The 16,895-nt window shown below is 51.6% G+C and overlaps 1 protein-coding gene across 1 annotated transcript in view; it reads left to right on the plus strand.

Moving 5' to 3' along the window:
• The window catches only part of TRABD2A (TraB domain containing 2A), a 51,691-nt gene that overhangs the window by 33,829 nt on the left and 967 nt on the right, over positions 1-16,895 (plus strand). Inside the window, exons 3-6 of the mRNA XM_027623107.2 lie at positions 1,766-1,912; positions 4,807-4,981; positions 8,742-8,832; positions 15,073-15,330. Coding sequence (XP_027478908.2) covers positions 1,766-1,912; positions 4,807-4,981; positions 8,742-8,832; positions 15,073-15,330 — 671 coding nt within the window. The remainder of the gene's footprint in view (positions 1-1,765; positions 1,913-4,806; positions 4,982-8,741; positions 8,833-15,072; positions 15,331-16,895) is intronic.

Here is a 16,895-nt window from a genome sequence, read left to right on the forward strand (position 1 = left end):
GTCAATGGAAACTCTCGGAGGAAGGTGTGTAAGCAGCCGATAACCTGGGTTTGTCCTGAATAGCTTTAGGAGAAGAGCAGAATCCATCAGCACGTATTTGTGAGCCAAGCAGAGCTTGAGAACTTGGTTTGGAGGAGACATTGAGAGACAATGTGTGAGACATTGAGAGACAATGTGTGAGACCTTGGCCTGGGGCCTGGCAGACCTGAGAGGGGCTTCATTCTGCCCCTCCCCCTCCTCTCCAAAGCTGTGTTCCTCCAGCTAACGGCGAAGAAGTCATTGAGCCATTCCCAGTGGTGGTGGAGAGGTCCCGACTGTGTGGCTTTAGAATCCAGAGGCTCATCTTTGTGGAAGACTGAGTTTCCTCACTTAGACCATAATTTGTGGATGGGCACCTGGGTGTATCTATCTGTCAGCTCATGTCATCAGTAGAGGGGTGGGGACAGGGCATGGCCCAGAAGGTCCAGGCCCAACAGAGCAGAGGGGGACGTTTGGACAGGAGACGAGGGGATTTTACAGAGGGACCTGCCCCCACCGCCTTTGCTTAAAGCCTCAGCACGGGGACAGCCAATATCAGAGTAACCGTGGGAGACAGGGCCATGGGAGGAGGGCGTACAGCAGGTGTGTGTCGCCGTGGCCTGTGGGAAGCAAGTCACCAAGTCCCCCTGCCTCTTTGCCCTCAGAATGAAGAGGATGTGTGACAGGAGAAAGTAAGGGGGTTGGGGCTGCGTAGGGTCATCTGCTGACTTGAGACCTGTAATATGTTGTCTCCAGATAATCGAGAACTTCCTGCTGAAGACCTCTCAGAGTGCTCAGATGGACCCCGCCTGTGTGCTTTTCTGCAAATGGGGAGGGAATATTCCAGCCGGGCAGTATCTGTACACCGATTACTGGGGCAGCACGTGGAAGGGCAGCTGTTGAAGGTGATATGTCTGCATCCACACCCGGGGAGAGCGAGAGAGAAAGTGCCTTGGCATCTTCAATGTTGTCAGGAGCCCCGTTTCCTCCCCCCCGCCACCCCGGTGCCAGAATCCCACTTCCCCCTCTGTCCCAGCTCTCCAGCGCCATGGAGAATCCACTGTTTTGTAAAATTCCTCGATGCTGGATTTTCCCAAAGGATGTGCCAGGGAACCCTTCTCTTGTGATGTGTGCCTCAAATAAACTTGGGAAACACTCTCCCCTTGGGAAGAACCGCAGCTCACGTGAGTGTATCAGAGACTCTGAGAAACTCGTGAAGATAAACCTGTTTGATTTTGTTGGGCCCTCGTTTCTCACTTTTCCATAACTTCTATTAACGTCCCACCGACCCAGTGACTCCATCAGGCGGCACACGCCACACTGACGGTTAGAACAGACTCGTGGATGTCGTGTGTACTTTCCTGTCCAGTCCTTCGTGTAAGGGAAGCTGTTGTCAGTCTGTCCCTGTCTGTGTGTCTCCAGCTGCCTCCTGCCTTTCCTCCCCAGCTCCTTCAGACATTCACCTCAAGCCCTTCTCTGGTCTCTTCACCAGGCAGGCGGTCGGTGTCCATTTTTAAGGCACTTCCTCCAGTGTGACCCACAAGGGGTCAGCTTGGGCAGGGCTGTCCTCCTTTTCTTTGGACACCGCCCAGGGATTTGAGTTCCCTTTTTTAGCAGCAGTGTCCATGTCCTTACACAACAAACGCAGAGGTGAGGCCATTGCCAACCTTGGACAAAAGAAATAAGATGGCAGCTCGTGATTGCTGTATCAGTGAACTTAAAAGGGCCCTGTGTTTTCTCCCCGTAGGTCATCTTTGCTTTGAACCAGACCCTCCTGCAGCAGGAGAGCCTTCGAGCAGGCAGCCTTCAGATCCCCTACACGACGGAGGATCTCATCAAACACTATAACTGTGGGGACCTTGGCTCCGTCATCTTCAGCCATGACAGCTCCCAGGTGAGGGCCCTTGTCCTCTATCCAGCTCAGCATGCATTTAAACACAAGAATAAAGACTTGACCTGCTGACGCCTGGACCTTCTGTGTACAAAGGATCGAGGTCATCCAGGGCCCCCAAAATAAAATCGGACAGGTTTAGATGTTGAAGGAGAAGCCACAGCTAACAGAGGTATTCTTTATGGTACATGGGAACTGAGGAGGTTGTGTTGATGAGCGTTAATTCTCGGATCCCAGGCAAAGGATGAAGCTTCAAGGGATCCAGTGGCAGGCCTCATGGTCCGGGGTGGCCTCCGGAGCAGGGAAGGGATCCTAGTGCGGAAGCCCCTGGCTGACTTAGGCAGCACTTCTGGGAAATGATGAACCAGAACCTCGACTGCAGCTTAGCGGTGGCTTCTACTGAGATGAGTGTGTTGTCTCCAGCCCCAGGACCGGTGTCCTCCTGCGGGAGGAGGGTGTGAGTGGTGCTGGGGGTCTGTTAGATCTGGGGAACCTGTCGTAAGGAAATGTGAGTGAATATAAGCAGTGAACAAGGAATGGCAGCCTGGGGAGAGGGACAATAGAGGCTGGATCCAGCGTCAGCCCCGCAAGCGTCAAAAGATATAATGAGCTTTCTGGAGAGTCTAGGGCTGGTGGAAGTAAAACCCGGGCAAAGCAAGCCAGGGGAAGGGGAAAACAAGGAATGCACTAAAGAAGGGAGAGTAGAATTTATGGTGATGACAGTTCTTATGGGCACTCTTGGTGGATGTTGGGGGAGTGGGGAGACAGGTCAAGGTCAACTGGGACATCAAAATGTGAAGTGGAAGGAAAAGCTAATATGGACGGGGGATTTGGACGTTATATGGGCAAATGGGCCACCTGGCTGGGCGGTCAGGGATAGGGGGCCTTAGGCTTCCCTTCCCTGTGGCTCCTCAGACCTGTCCTGCTCACAGCGCCCCCACCGGTGGTGTGGGGTATTGAGGTTTTCCCTCCGCCATGCCACGCGGGCCAGGCTGGTCTGGCTGAGGGGTGCAGGTCGTAGGGCTCATTTGGCATCTAGAAGGGAGAGCAGGATGGTAGTGGGAGGCCGCCCTGCACACTCTGGGCTGCCTGTGGGGGGAGGGGGCTGGTACAAAGGAAGTGCTGGCACTTGCCACCACCACGTGGTCTTGCTGCGGGGAGGGGAGGAAGCCACAGTTTGTCCCCTGGGAAGCTGGATAAAAGAGTAACATCCTTGTGGGGAGGCTGCATTCCTCTGAGCTTTCTTCCCCTTGACAGCCCATAGGTAAAACCTATCTCGTGTGTCACTCACTGTCCCTTGTGTCCCTTGTGTCACCTGTCACATGTGTCACTCACAGCACCAGCTTGGCCATGGACACATCCCAACCCATCATGCTCGCGCCCCAACCCCCTTACTTTCTCCTGTCACACATCCTCTTCATTCTGAGGGCAAAGAGGCAGGGGGACTTGGTGACTTGCTTCCCACAGGCCACGGCGATACACACCTGCTGTACGCCCTCCTCCCATGGCCCTGTCTCCCACGGTTACTCTGATATTGGCTGTCCCCGTGCTGAGGCTTTAAGCAAAGGCGGTGGGGGCAGGTCCCTCTGTAAAATCCCCTCGTCTCCTGTCCAAACGTCCCCCTCTGCTCTGTTGGGCCTGGACCTTCTGGGCCATGCCCTGTCCCCACCCCTCTACTGATGACATGAGCTGACAGATAGATACACCCAGGTGCCCATCCACAAATTATGGTCTAAGTGAGGAAACTCAGTCTTCCACAAAGATGAGCCTCTGGATTCTAAAGCCACACAGTCGGGACCTCTCCACCACCACTGGGAATGGCTCAATGACTTCTTCGCCGTTAGCTGGAGGAACACAGCTTTGGAGAGGAGGTGCTGTGGAGAAGGGACTGGGGGAAATGGACAGAAGGATCACTCATAGACGACATGATTTTTTAAAAGACGATAAAGGTGTGGATGAAGGCTTTGGACTTGAATGAAAAAAAGTATCATTTCAAGGAAATAGCGAAAGGGGATCTGTTGTCGGTAAACGGAAATTGTGGCTACGCCACAGAGTGAGGACGTTCAGAAGGCCTTTGAGTGGCTACTGCAAGTGGGAGAAGCAGCCAGTGCAGACACCCTGTTTTATAACTGAGTAAACCTTGTGAATGGTTAACCTTGTTAAATCCCTGGGTGGAGGAGAGAGCATGCGCCCGGGAGGAGGGGACCGAGATGGGGTGGGGAGAGAACTCGTGTGTCACCTCACCTGCAGCCTCTGCTGCAAGATTGTCACAGTTTTGGTGTCACAGCACCCTGTTGTTGGCCCTGAGACCGCAGTTGGCTAACATGTGTGCCAGAGCCAGGTGAAATATTTGCCAGGAGGGCAAAGAACATTGGAGAAAGCAAGAAGGAGTCTTGGGAATTGGAGAAGTAATTACAATGACCATGTATGGAATTTAGAAAACAGTTGAATGGTTAGAGGCATTCCATATATTTGGTGGTAGAGTCATAATTATTGATTCTAAACTATCTATTTATGTAAAATTATTTTCCTAAAGGAAGCATGTGCGAATCCAACAAGTACAAACTATGGATGTGTTAAGGCAAAGATACGGTCTCCTTATATAAACACATGGCGCCAAGCACTCTCATTTCAATAGAACAGAAGCACTGTCTAAAATAGCCCAAGAGTTCTTTCAGTGCACTTCATTTAATATGTTTGCACTTGGGTTACAGAGAATGATATCCCAGTTTGAAAAAGTAGCAGGCGGGAGACTCCCAAGAGCGGTGTGTCTGTCTTCCCCCTTCCCCCGACAGCAGCTTGACCATCTAGGCTGGGTGATTTTGTGCTCAAATTAAGCAACTTCGTTCATAACTCTGTTGCCCCCAATTTTTCTCTTTCTTTTTCTTTTGGCGGAGGTTCCCAATTTCATTAATGCCACGCTGCCACCTCAGGAGCGTGTCACTGCCCAGGAGATCGACAGCTACTTCCGCCGGGAGCTTATCTACAAGCGGAATGAGAGAATGGGGAAGCGGGTGAAGGCCCTTTTGGAAGAGTTCCCTGACAAAGGTTTTTTCTTTGCCTTTGGAGCTGGTGAGTCGTAGGTTACCTCTGCTGGGATGCTGGGCTCTGATGCTCCTTCCACGAAGGGCATGCTGGGGTGGGCGCCTGGTAGGAGGTGAGCTGAGTGGCAGACACCTTTGACTTCGTTCACTCGCCAAGTGGCTCCAGCTGATGCCCGAGTATCCAGCATGGTTGGAACTTTGCTGGGCAAGCTGGTACCTGTGACATCAGGAGAGCTCTCTTTCCACATGGTTCTCATGACACACTCCCCTGGAAGCTGGGAAGGCATTTCTCTCTCTTCTGAACTCAGCACCTTACTCCCAACTTCTTTCTGGCCCCTTTCACTTTTTTAACTAGTTCCCCTAAAATTTGTCATGTCTTCTCTCTCCTCTCTGACTATGAGCCTCCCAGGTGGAAGGCCTGGGGCTGATAGATCAGCTATTACCAATTGCTAACAGTGTACAGGGACACAGACTGGGACAATGATTTCCTTTTGTGGGGTTTTTGAAATAAATTATCTCCTCTTCTTGAGTGATTCTATCACAGCTTTGCACCCTCCAGAATTAAAGACAGAAATGCCAGAGGCTGGGTAGTGTGCAATATTTATCAAGTCTTCCAATTCATGACCATGAATCTTTGCATTTACTTAGGTCTTCTTTAATGCCTTTAATTCCTTAGTTTTCCTTGTACATCTTGCATGTCACTTGTTAGATTTAGTACTAAGTATTTTTTTTTTTATGCTTTTAAATGGAACTAGTTTCAGACATTTGCCAGACCATTTGCTGGCCTCGGCTTTCTCCTTTCAAGTCTTTCACTAGCTTCATTGACTTGGGCAAGTCACCTCCCTCAGTTTTTTTCACCAGTAAAATGGGGGGTGGGAGAGAAGCACTTCCAGAGTGGCAGAGTGAGAGGTCCAGTATAATTATCACCTGATCTCAAGATCCTCAGCTTTATTACATCTGCAAAATCTTTTTTTTTTTTTGCCACGTAAGATAACATTCACCGTTCCGGGGATTAGGATGCAGGTGTATTTTGGGGGACCTTTTCCATAACATCTGAAAATCAATTAATGTAATACCCCAGATTAGCAGACTAAAGGACAAGCACCACAGGACGCTCTCAATAGAGGTAGAAGCCAGACTCGATTGCTCTCCGCTCCTGACGTCTGGTGGTGGAGAGTGGGGCACTGGGTGCCGGGGGAAGGTGGATACTTCGAGATGACAGTGGCCTACCCTGTGGTGTGAGGCTGGGCAGCAGGTTGGCTGGCAGGTTGATCTGCACAGATCGTGGGGCAGGCCCTCCAGATGGGGTCTGTGCTGGACAGATGGCCCAGGCCAGACTGCAGCATCTGGGCTAGCCTCATTCTCCAAGCATAGCTCATCGTATTCCTGCAGCGCTGGGGCGAGGCCTCGCAGCTGCTGGGGGTTGGGAGTGCCCTTGGCAGCCGCTAGTGCCAAGTTCTCTTCCCGGGGCTGCTTTCTCCACCGCATGAATCCATTTCTCCTCATGCCTTCTGAGGGCTGTGGTAACCGGAGGGATCCCCAGAAATTGCTCCTGACACTTAGCCCTACTGGTTTAAGATTTACAAAATCTGTGGTTAGCAAACTTTTAATTGCAAAGCGAGGATAACCCAAAACTAAAAGCCCCAGCGTTTAAAAGCAAACAGCAACTTTTTCTGTGGGGGTCTGGAGATAAGATTTAGGGATGAGAAATGGAGCTCACTCTTGGAGGAGGAAGAAAATTAAGTCAAACGGAATAGCTTGGTTCCGTGATGAGAAAGCATTGGTAATGGGAGTCATTCGTTCACTTGACAAATATTGTTTGCCTTCCCAATTGGTTGAGAGCGTGGACTCTGGAGCCAGACCACTGGAGTTTGAGATGCAGTCTGCTTCATCTCTCTGTGCCTCTTCTCACCTGTAAAATGGGGATAATAATACACCCACCTTGTAGGATTGTTGGGGTGGGGAGATCAAGTGATGTGTAAAGCACTGCACCTCGTAATGCTCCGTGACTGTTAGCTACTTTATTTGTGTGATCACTCCCTGCTGTGTGGGCTTGGTAATGGCTGGGGCAGTGAGGGTCACAGCAGTACTCCGCAAGCTCAGTAGCCACCCCCCCCCCCCCCCAGTCCAGGCATAGTCTTGTATGTATGTATGTATGTATGTATGTATGTGCGAGAGAGTGCCTGCGCAGGAGGGGAGAGGGGGGAGGGGCCTCGGGGGAGGGGGAGGGACAAGCAGACTCCCCTAAGATCATGACCTGAACCCAAACCGGGAGTTGGACGTTTAATCGACTGAGCCACCCGGACGTTTAATCGCCCAGGCATAATGTGTGCACTTCTGCACCAGGGCTAATCTGGGCCTTGCCAATGTCTCTTTCATCTAAGCCCATTGCCTCTCATCAGTCTTGGGGTCATATAGCCTCTACAGTTGAACCCAAGCACATAGTAGGGCCCAATACCTTCTGCCATAGTCACTGCTCTCAGGCTCCCCAGGCTCCCAGAGGCTGATCCAGGTTCACCCTGCTTCCTAGAGCTGTGGGAACAGGACACGGGAGAGACCTACAGGCTGCTTGTCACCTCTCCTGAAGCGTGGATGTACCTTAATTTGCTGTCCCAGTCTCTGGTTATTGAATATTGAGGTGTCAAAACTGCATAGATTCTGCTGCTGCTTAGCGTGTGAAGCCCTGAAACTGTGTTACCTGTTTTCCAATTTAAAGTGAGATAATGATCCCTCTAAAGTTCTGCGCAATAACACCATAGGCTGCTACAATTTAATGAGCCATTTAGGACATTAAAGTGCCATACACCATCACAGAGAGGGACATGTCAGTTCTGAGCATCAAAACCTGAAAGGAGGGGCGCGCCTGGGTGGCACAGTCAGTTAAGCATCTGGTTCTTGATCTCAGCTCGGGTCTTTTTTTTAAAGATTTTATTTACTTATTTATTCTCTTTTAGAGAGAGAATGAGAGATAAAGAGCACGAGAGGGAAGAGGGTCAGAGGAAGAAGCAGACTCCCTGCCGAGCAGGGAGCCCGATACGGGACTCGATCCCAGGACTCCAGGATCATGACCTGAGCTGAAGGCAGTCACTTAACCAACTGAGCCACCCAGGCGCCCTCAGCTCAGGTCTTGATCTCAGGGTTGTGAGTTTGAGCCCTGTGTTGCGCTCCATGGGGTGGAGGCTACTTGAAAAAAAAAAAAACCAAAAACCTGAAAGGAATGAAGGTTAATCCCAAGATCTACTTTTGGCCTTTAAAATGTTGATTTTAAGATGTCACTATAAGCTTATCTGTTTGATGTTTGTTGTTTGTTGTTTTTTATTAAAAGGGAAAAAGAGAAATAAAATTCAGGTGGAGGTTTCCAGCCATGATGGCTTCTGCTAAACGTAGGTTTTGATTGTGCATTTATCATTATGTGTCGGACAGAAGGGGGCTCAGGTCTCAGAGGTGGTTGGCTTGTATAAATGAGGAGAATGGTCAGGACTGTTAACACTGCGTTCAGAGGCGGATGGGATTTGGTGTCTAGGCTGCCTCCTTACTGTGTGACTCTGGGTAGCTCACTGCACCTTCTGATCCTCTATGTCCTCATCTCTGCAATGGGGCTTATCACTCCCTGCCTGCGTGGAGGGCGGTTGGGAGGCCTGACTGCGGAAACTCTTTGGAACTCTCCTGGGCTGTACAGAAGGGACGGGGGGTTGCTGGGGTTGTTTGTTTGATTTGGGGTGTGTGTTTGGGGGTGTGTTTAGTAATCATGGGAACTGCCGTATTTCTGATCATTTTCCTTCCTGCAGGTCATTTCATGGGAAACAACACGGTGCTCGATGTCTTGCGGCGTGAAGGCTATGAGGTAGAACACGCCCCCGCTGGACGACCCATCAACAAGTAACCTTCCTGTGCTTCTGTCCTGGCTGGGGAGCAGCTGGGGGGCTGAGACCCCCCATGGGGCTGCCTGGGCACCAGGGTGGGCTATTCCCTGAGGGGCTTCAGAGGCCCCCAGCATGGCGGTTACCCCCTTCCCAGTCTGGCCACTATGTGGACACTTGGCACCCGGCTCAGTTGGCATCCTGTTGCGGCTGGGGCTCTGTCAGACATGGGTTGGCCGTCCAGGCCCTTCGGGCAACAGAAGCCATACTGGCCTTTTCCTCAGCAGTCTTGGGGCAGAGAAGAAGGAGAGGGGAGGACTGCTCCATGTTGCTGGGGGCCCCAGGATGGGAGATGAGGCTTAATGCTCAGTGCCCTTCCAGTGGGCATTTGGGAGGTTTCAGGGAGGCAGATGGAGGAATCAGTCATAATGTCAGGTCAGAGGGGCTGGAGGTGCAGGACGTGCCTGTGAGACCCATCTTGGGGGCAGGAGCTAAGCCCCTTCCTTCTCTTTCCCTAGGCTGTTTCTCCCCCCAGGTTTGCTCATTTCTCATTTTGATCGCCCTGTGGACCCTTCCTTCCCCTTCGGTACCAGTCAGCTTGGGCTGCCATCACAAAATGCCACAGACTGGGCACTTGAACAACAAAAATTTATTTTCTTACAGTTCTGGAGGCCAGAAGTCCCAAATCAAGGTGTTGGTAGGTTTGGTTTCCCCTGAGGTCTATCTCTCCGGCTTGCAGATGGCGGCCCTCTGTGCTCACACAATCCCAGTGTCTCCCTTTGTTCAAATTTCCTCTTCTTATGAGGACACCAGTCAGATTGGATCCGGGCCCACCTTAACAGCTTCATTTTATTTTATTTTTTTTAAAGATTTTTATTTATTTATTTATTTAATTTATTTATTTGGCAGAGAGAGAGAGCAGGAGAGCACAAGCAGTGGGAGCTGCAGAGGGAGAAACAAGCCCCCTGTCGAGCAGGGAGCCTGATGCAGGGCTGGATCCCAGGACCCTGGGATCATGACCTGAGCGGAAGGCAGACGCTTAACCAACTGAGCCACCCAGGCGCCCCAACAGCTTCATTTTAACTTAATCACCTCTTTAAAGGCCCTGCCTATGACTACAGACACATTCTGAGGAATTCAGCCCAAAACACACACGTTCCTCGCCCCACTCCCTCCAGATCATGGTCACTAGCGCCCCCTCCTGGCAGAGATCTTAGCGGTGGTAAGGAGAATGCAGGCCCCCTCTGCTGAGGGGACAGAGAGAGGGTCAGCGGTGGTGTCTGCTCGTGGCTTGCCCAGGTGCCCTCTCTCTCCTCGGAAGGCTCCCTTCGGCTCATGTTGTCTCAAGCCAGGGCCTCTCCCTAGCCCCTCACTCCAGAGGGTCCTCCCTCACGGTCCAGTGCCCTCCTCCCCAGGGGCCGGGATTCTGCCAGTCTCCCTCTGAGCAGGCGGTTGTGGGTACACCCTGGGCCGGTCTCACCCCGTCTGTCTCCAGACCCGCATCCAGTGCGTCAGTAATAACAGTTCTTCAGTAGCACTTCTACTCTACAAAAGCCCTCGCCTGAGACTCCTCATTTCTCACCTTCATCACACCTCGGGCCTCCTTTCTCGGGTTCCCTCCTCTCCTTTCCCTTGGCTCTCGCCCTCTGGTCCACTCTTTGCTTTCTGTGGCACTAATCGTGCAAGTGTCCCTTCCTCAGAAAACTTCAGCGGTTTCTTACTGTTCTTTTCCAAAGTCCAGTTTCTGTGTGCTGATGTCTCGGCACCCAGGCTCTACTGTTTTTCCAGCACGGGTATGCTTCTTGCGTGAGCAAGCCTCCCGTCCAGGTTGCTGCCTCCATCTCCCCCTGACAGGGAAAATCCTGCCCCTCCGTCAGCCTGCTCTGCTGACGGCCCAAGTGTGGCTCTTTCTCTTCCTCTTCTCCGTCAGCCCTGGACGGAGAACCCAGCCCTTAGTGGTTCTCTGATTGTTTTGGGGGGACTGTGGGTCTTTCCTCACCTATTGGACTGTGTGCTTCTGGAAAGCAGGGTGGGCTGGGCCCCCGGGTCCCTTCTCAACCCCCTCCCCCCACCCCCGCCCTAGGCTGACTGGGTTGGTGTTTGGCATATAGTCCTTGTGGGTGCTGAAGAGGACCCTGCCGGGTGTGCGCGTGTGTGTACACGTGTGCGTGCGTAGGTATGTGTGTATATGTACGTGGGTGTACATATGTGTATGTGTGTTCATGGTTCTTCTCAGGCTTCCTACTTCTGCTTCTAATCCTGAAACCTGCCTCTGGGAGGAAGTGAGGTCAGGAATCAGTATTTTCAAAATCACTCCGTGATTCTGGTGCACAGTGAGGGCCGAGAACCAGTGCTGACATCCAGCTGGGCTGCTCACATTTCCAGGGGAGGAAAGAACATTTATTGATTGATTGTCAGGAGGCAGCCAGGTTCACACGGACTCTCAGTGACTCCTCAAGGCCAGCCTGTGAGGCAGGTGTTTCTTCTCCTTTCCTGATGGAGAAACTGAAAGATCACACAGCTCATCAGAGCCACAGTACGGTTCGGACTCCTCCACCTGTGCACCCTTTCTCTTTCTGCCCTTTCTTCTTCTACGTTTTCCTCCCCGGATCCTTTGTCTTTGTTATGCAGTTTCCTCTGCCAGAGGTTCACTGGTCATCCCCGCCCCTCACTCTGTCAGAATCTGTGAGGTCCAGTGCCAATGCCCCCTGTTCTTCTCTGCCCCAGCCTGGTCCACCGCCATGCAGGAATTCCCAAGGGGTTTGGTGTGTGCTCCTGCCGTAGCTCTCCTGGCCTCTGGCACACAGTATGTGCTTCATTCGGGTAGTGTCTATGACTTTTTAGTGGTAAGCAGTGCTCCTAGGGGAGGCCACGAGGGAGCATGAGGTCTGGGGAGGAGCTCCTGTTCAGGGAGAAGAAGCGGCGAGAGGATAAGGGCCCAGGGTGGGGGAAGCGCCCACAGTGAAGGTGCTGGTGAGGGCCAGAGGCTGTGGAGGCACCTGCTTCCTTCGTCCCCTCCTTAGCAGCCATGTGCTAACCCTTGAGGGATGATTCTGATCCTGTGGAACTTGGATCTGCGGCAGGCTGTGTGGGTGGGGGCACGAGGCCTTCCAGCTGGTGACCTAGCTTACTCCACCCCTGCCAGCCCCTTGGTCTTGGGGTAGACCACTACGAGGTGGACAGAGAGGGGCTGTACGTTGGAGTGAGGGGAGGGCAGCTGGCAGCCACTCCCCTGCACTTGTCAGCAGGCTAGAATACACAGGAAATGCCCCGGGCTGTGAAGCTACCGACAGGGGTCCTGCTGGGCTGATCCCAAGGGTTTAGCCAGTCCCGCACCCCCACACCCCTTCCCAGGATAATGGGTGCTGTAGGTTTTATTTTTGTTTTTGGTTTTGCTGCCACAACAAATGACTATAAACTCTGACTTCAAGCAAAAGACTATCTCACGGCTCTGTAGATCAGAAGTCTGACACACGTCTCATTGGCTTGAAATGAAGGTGTTAGTGGGGCTGCATTCCCTCCGGAGCCCCTAGGGGAGAATCTGTTTACTTGCCTTTTCCAGATTATAGAGGTTGCTCTCATTTCTTGGTTTGTGGCCCGTCCCCCCATCTTCAAAGCCAGTGACGTTGCATCTCTCTGACCATTCTTCTGTACTTAACATCTGCCACTGGCCACAGAAAAGTTCTCTGTATTTAAGGACCCATGTGATTAGATTGTCCCACCCAGATAGCCTGGGGCAATCTCCCACCTCAGTCCTAGATCACACCCAGAAAGTCCCTTTTACCAGGACAGGTAACAAATGTATTCACAGGTTCTGGGGTTTAGGACGTGGACATCTCTGGGGGTCATTATTCTGCCTACCACAGACTCCAGTGAGGATCTGGTCAGTGTCCCTTCGGCTACACAGGGGTGTGCTCCAGGGTTCTGGTCATCCTTGCTGGGGTACATCCAGTGTCACTCATCCCCACACAGAGGGACTGGGAGAAAGGGGCATGCACAATGGAGTGCATACTGTGAGCTCAGCCCTGTGTGAAGTGTAGTGCCTGGGTAATTTCAGTCCTCACAACGACCAGGTGAGATAGCTCAACTTTACAGAAACAGCAGAGGCTCAGAAAGGCTAATTACTTTGCCCTAGTTTCCAGGCTTGGGTTCTTTCCTGGATACCACATATCCTCCTGTGGGTGTGTGCCCAGGAGAGGGGCCATGCCAGCCAGGGTGTTTCTTTCTTGGAGACTTCCGTGGAGTGAGTAGATTATGTGAAATGCAGGTAGGGGACAAGCAGTCTCTCAGCACAAGAGTCCTGTACTGTGGCCAAAATGACCGTGGGCCTAGGCTTCACAAGTAACTAGAGGTTTCGCTAAACTTTGGGAATTCAGATGGACCCAAACATGGTAACCTATAACTTCAACCTGTGATGGGATACTTAAGCTAGCCTAGAAGCTCTGGGGTGGATTGGGCTGTGTTCAGCTGCTGGGATTGTCTGTTCCTGGCAGAACAGCGGCTACCCCCTACTGCCCTAGGGGCCCTTAAGCCTATGCCTGAACCCTTGTGAACATTTGTCTGTAGGATCTCTCCCAGGAAATTATAGCGACGCTACTCTATACTCGCCATATTTTCTATAGTGAAAATAGACTAGCTTTATAACCTGAAAAAAAATCTTGATGAATGTTACTTGAAAATGACACTGAATCCTTGTTGGGACCTAGGGCAAGGAAGTTTATTTTCCTGGTCCTCAGTTTCTTCAATTGTAAAGTGGATGTTATAATTTCCAGGACATCTCAGCTGTGAAATACGAGAAAGATAAAAATCAGGAGAAGTAAAATTAATTTCTTCTGGATTAATCGCCCCCCGCCCACACACACAGGGGTAATTAACTTGGTTCTCAAGCCCTGGCCTTGGCTACCTGCAGTAACTGGGCTGAGGTCTTCTTGTGTCTGTTGTGATGTGATTTGAACAGAACCAAAGCTGTGATTTGTCCCACTGTGAGGATCCACTGCTTGAAGCTATAAGAGCTGAGCCCTAGTGAATTTGAGTCCATGTTCTTTGCTAAGTAAAAGCAACAGACTTTTTTTGAGTGCCTACTGTGTACCAGGGCCTGTTTGGGTTATATGGAGGTCAAAGATGACATAGACATAACCTCTGCTGGGGCAGAGGGCCTCGGCATGGGGTCTGCCTGACCATCTGCTCCTAAATCCTAAATCTTCTAGGAGGCCACCAGAATCTTGGAGAGGTAGGTGGGGCAGTTTTCCTCTCTAGGCTCCAGTTTCTTTGTTGGCATAATGAAGAGGTTCATTTAAATGGTGTCACACTTATGTGTCAGGCATTGTGCTGGGCTCTGGAGACAGTGATGAATCTGGCAGGTCCTGTCCTCCAGGGGCCTTTTAGCTGTAACTATATGTTACTGGGATTCCCAGCCTCAGGTTCAGAATAGGGGCCTTTCTTCTTTCTTTGCCATTTGAGGAATTCCCTTCTTTTACCTTTTTTGCCCACCCTGAGTGTTTCCTTTTTTTCATTTTCTATCTCTTATGCCTCCTCCCTTCCTCACACAGGGCCATGAACATTAATTGACATCTCAGTTCTGTCAGGTTGTGGGTCAGAATGGAGCCCTGCTTCTGGCTAGTGGGCAGTTCATCAAGGCTCAATCAGGGCAGAACGACTGAGTTTTTAGTATGCGGGTCTGCTGCACGCACATTGTTGGAGGATGCACATGGCACATCCACTGCTCCCTTTCTTCAGGTGGATGCGCCCTCACTGCCTACGTCATGAGACAATGGGCTTGACCTCTAGTAGCTGGGATTCTTCTCTTTCTGACCCCTTCTCAACCCCAACTTAAATCCTTGACAAAAGTCCTGCTGTAGGAGGAAACTTGGTCTTTCTAATGGCTTACTTCCCCACTGGAAGAGATTCTTGGGGGTGGGACTACAGTCACCTTTAAGGGAAAACTAGAAGCAAGTTTGAGTTTCTCATCAGTTGTGAAAAACATTCCCTTTGGGAAAGATGGTTTGTAATTATACAAAAGTTAAAAGAAATCTATTTCCTCCCCAGCTGGGGGATTTGGAACGACTATGGTGACAGTATGGGAGGGAGAAAATAAGGCGTCAAAGTGATCAATTCTGGGGGTGGCTTCGAGAACTCTCCCTAGCCAGCTTGAACTTTCACATTATCTCCTTGTTTTGAGGCCCTGAGCACTGAGGGCGGGGAGGACGCCATGCTGTGCGACTCTCCTTCAAGTCCATCTTCCCTCCACCCCTGTTCAAAGAGAGAAGAGCCAAGGTTCCTCGTCGGGGCCCACCTCCCCGGCCATCTTTGCTACGGAAGTGCCCTCAGTGGAAGTGAGGGCGCCGGAAGTTGCGTCTGCGGCGCACTCACTGGTGCCTCCTCACGTGTCCCCGGCCGGAAGTGCCGACCTGGGTGGTGAGGTGGAGCGCAAGTTTCGGAGGAAGCGGAGGCGGCCGCGCCCACAGCGAAGGCAGCGACTTCGGCAGTTCAGCGATCTGTGGGTTCGACTGGAGGAGAGGTGAGGCAGTGGTTGGGTTTGGGCTGGGCTGGCCTGGGCCGGTGGGGAGCCCATCCCCGGCATCCATCTGTCCCACTGGTAGTGTGGGTGGGGAGCAGCCCGGAAATGCCCGTCACACCGCTTAAGAGGGAGGGGGTTCAAGGCTCTGGTGGGGGTGAGCGCCCCACTCATGGACCAGCTTTCCTATTTCTCACGGCCTTGGGCACTGTCTTCTGTTCACTGTGATACAGACGAATCCAGATTAAAGGTAGTTGCTTCGAGCTAGAGTAAGGGCAACATGTTCATCTTTGTTAAAGGAAGGGTGGGGGGCGGGTGTGGGTATGCCTGAGTGTGTTGATTTACCAGCCCTTTCTCCACTGCAGATCAGGGATTTCAGTGTTGCAGAGCTGGAAGCAACCTTGTGGGAATGGGCTTATTCAGCCCCCACATTTGACAGGGAGTAGGATGACCACAGCATGTACTCTCAGAGGTGCTTAGGTGGTGGTAGATCAGAGGTGGACAGAGGAGTCAAAGGTGATGACTCAGCCTGTTCTGCAAGGCATAAGACTTCTGGAAGAACTACATCAGAGGGGCCTGGGATCCAGGATCCAGATCAATTCAACCCAAATGTATTGAGTTCCTCCCATGTGCCTGCTTTTGTGTTGGGTGCTGTGGCTTTGGAGTAAACCAGGCATTAGCCCTCTGCCTTCATGGAGTTCACATTCTGGGGAGGGAGCCAGATTTTGAGTCGATTGTCTGCAAAGGAAGTGTAGGGTACTGTGGGAATGCTCTTTTGTTGGAGGTTACTATTTAGGGTTGGGGGTCAGGAAAGGCCTCATGGAGTGAAGGGACCTTTTGGCTGATACTGAGTAGAAGCCTGACAAAATGAAGCCCAACGGACAGAACTTTTGAGTCTTCATCAGGAGATTTAGGGATCCAGTGCCTGCACAGGTGTTTAGTAATAAATGTTGAATGAGTAAACAACTGAGCAAGGAGGGGAAGGAGTTCCAAGCAAACGGAACAATTTGAAGGCCTGGAGAGAGTGAGCATGTTGAAGAAACCAAGATGAAGTAATTATGACTGGAGCCTGGGAAGTCAAGGGGAGTGGGGTTGGGGTGGGGTGGGTCCAGACAGGAAGTGGAGTGGAGTGCCTGCAGAAATGAGGAGCCACTGAAGGCTTGAAGCAGGCATCCAGTGTGCTGTGGAATTGGCTTTTTAAAAAATTTTTTAAAAAAGATTTTATTTATTTACCTATTTGAGAGCGAGAGAGAGTGAGCGGGAGAGGGAGAGAGAGTCTGAAGCAGACTCCACGCTCAGGGCGGAGCCCGACTCAGGGCTTGATCCCATGACTGCAAGATCATGACCTGAGCCAAAATGAAGAGTCAGATGCTTAACCGACTGAGCCACCCAGGTGCCCCCGGGATTGGCATTTTTAAAATGGAGGGAAGCTGGCAGCCAAATGGGACCTGGAGAACAGGGACAGATCCTGTTGCATCTGTACCATGTTCCACGGTACCTGCCGAGGGTGGCTATTCAACTATCCTTCCTTGGGGGGTGGAGGAAGAAATTGTCCTATTCAGTTCTTT

This window comes from Zalophus californianus, chromosome 8 (assembly GCF_009762305.2).
Source record: "Zalophus californianus isolate mZalCal1 chromosome 8, mZalCal1.pri.v2, whole genome shotgun sequence".
Classification (NCBI taxonomy): domain Eukaryota; kingdom Metazoa; phylum Chordata; class Mammalia; order Carnivora; family Otariidae; genus Zalophus; species Zalophus californianus.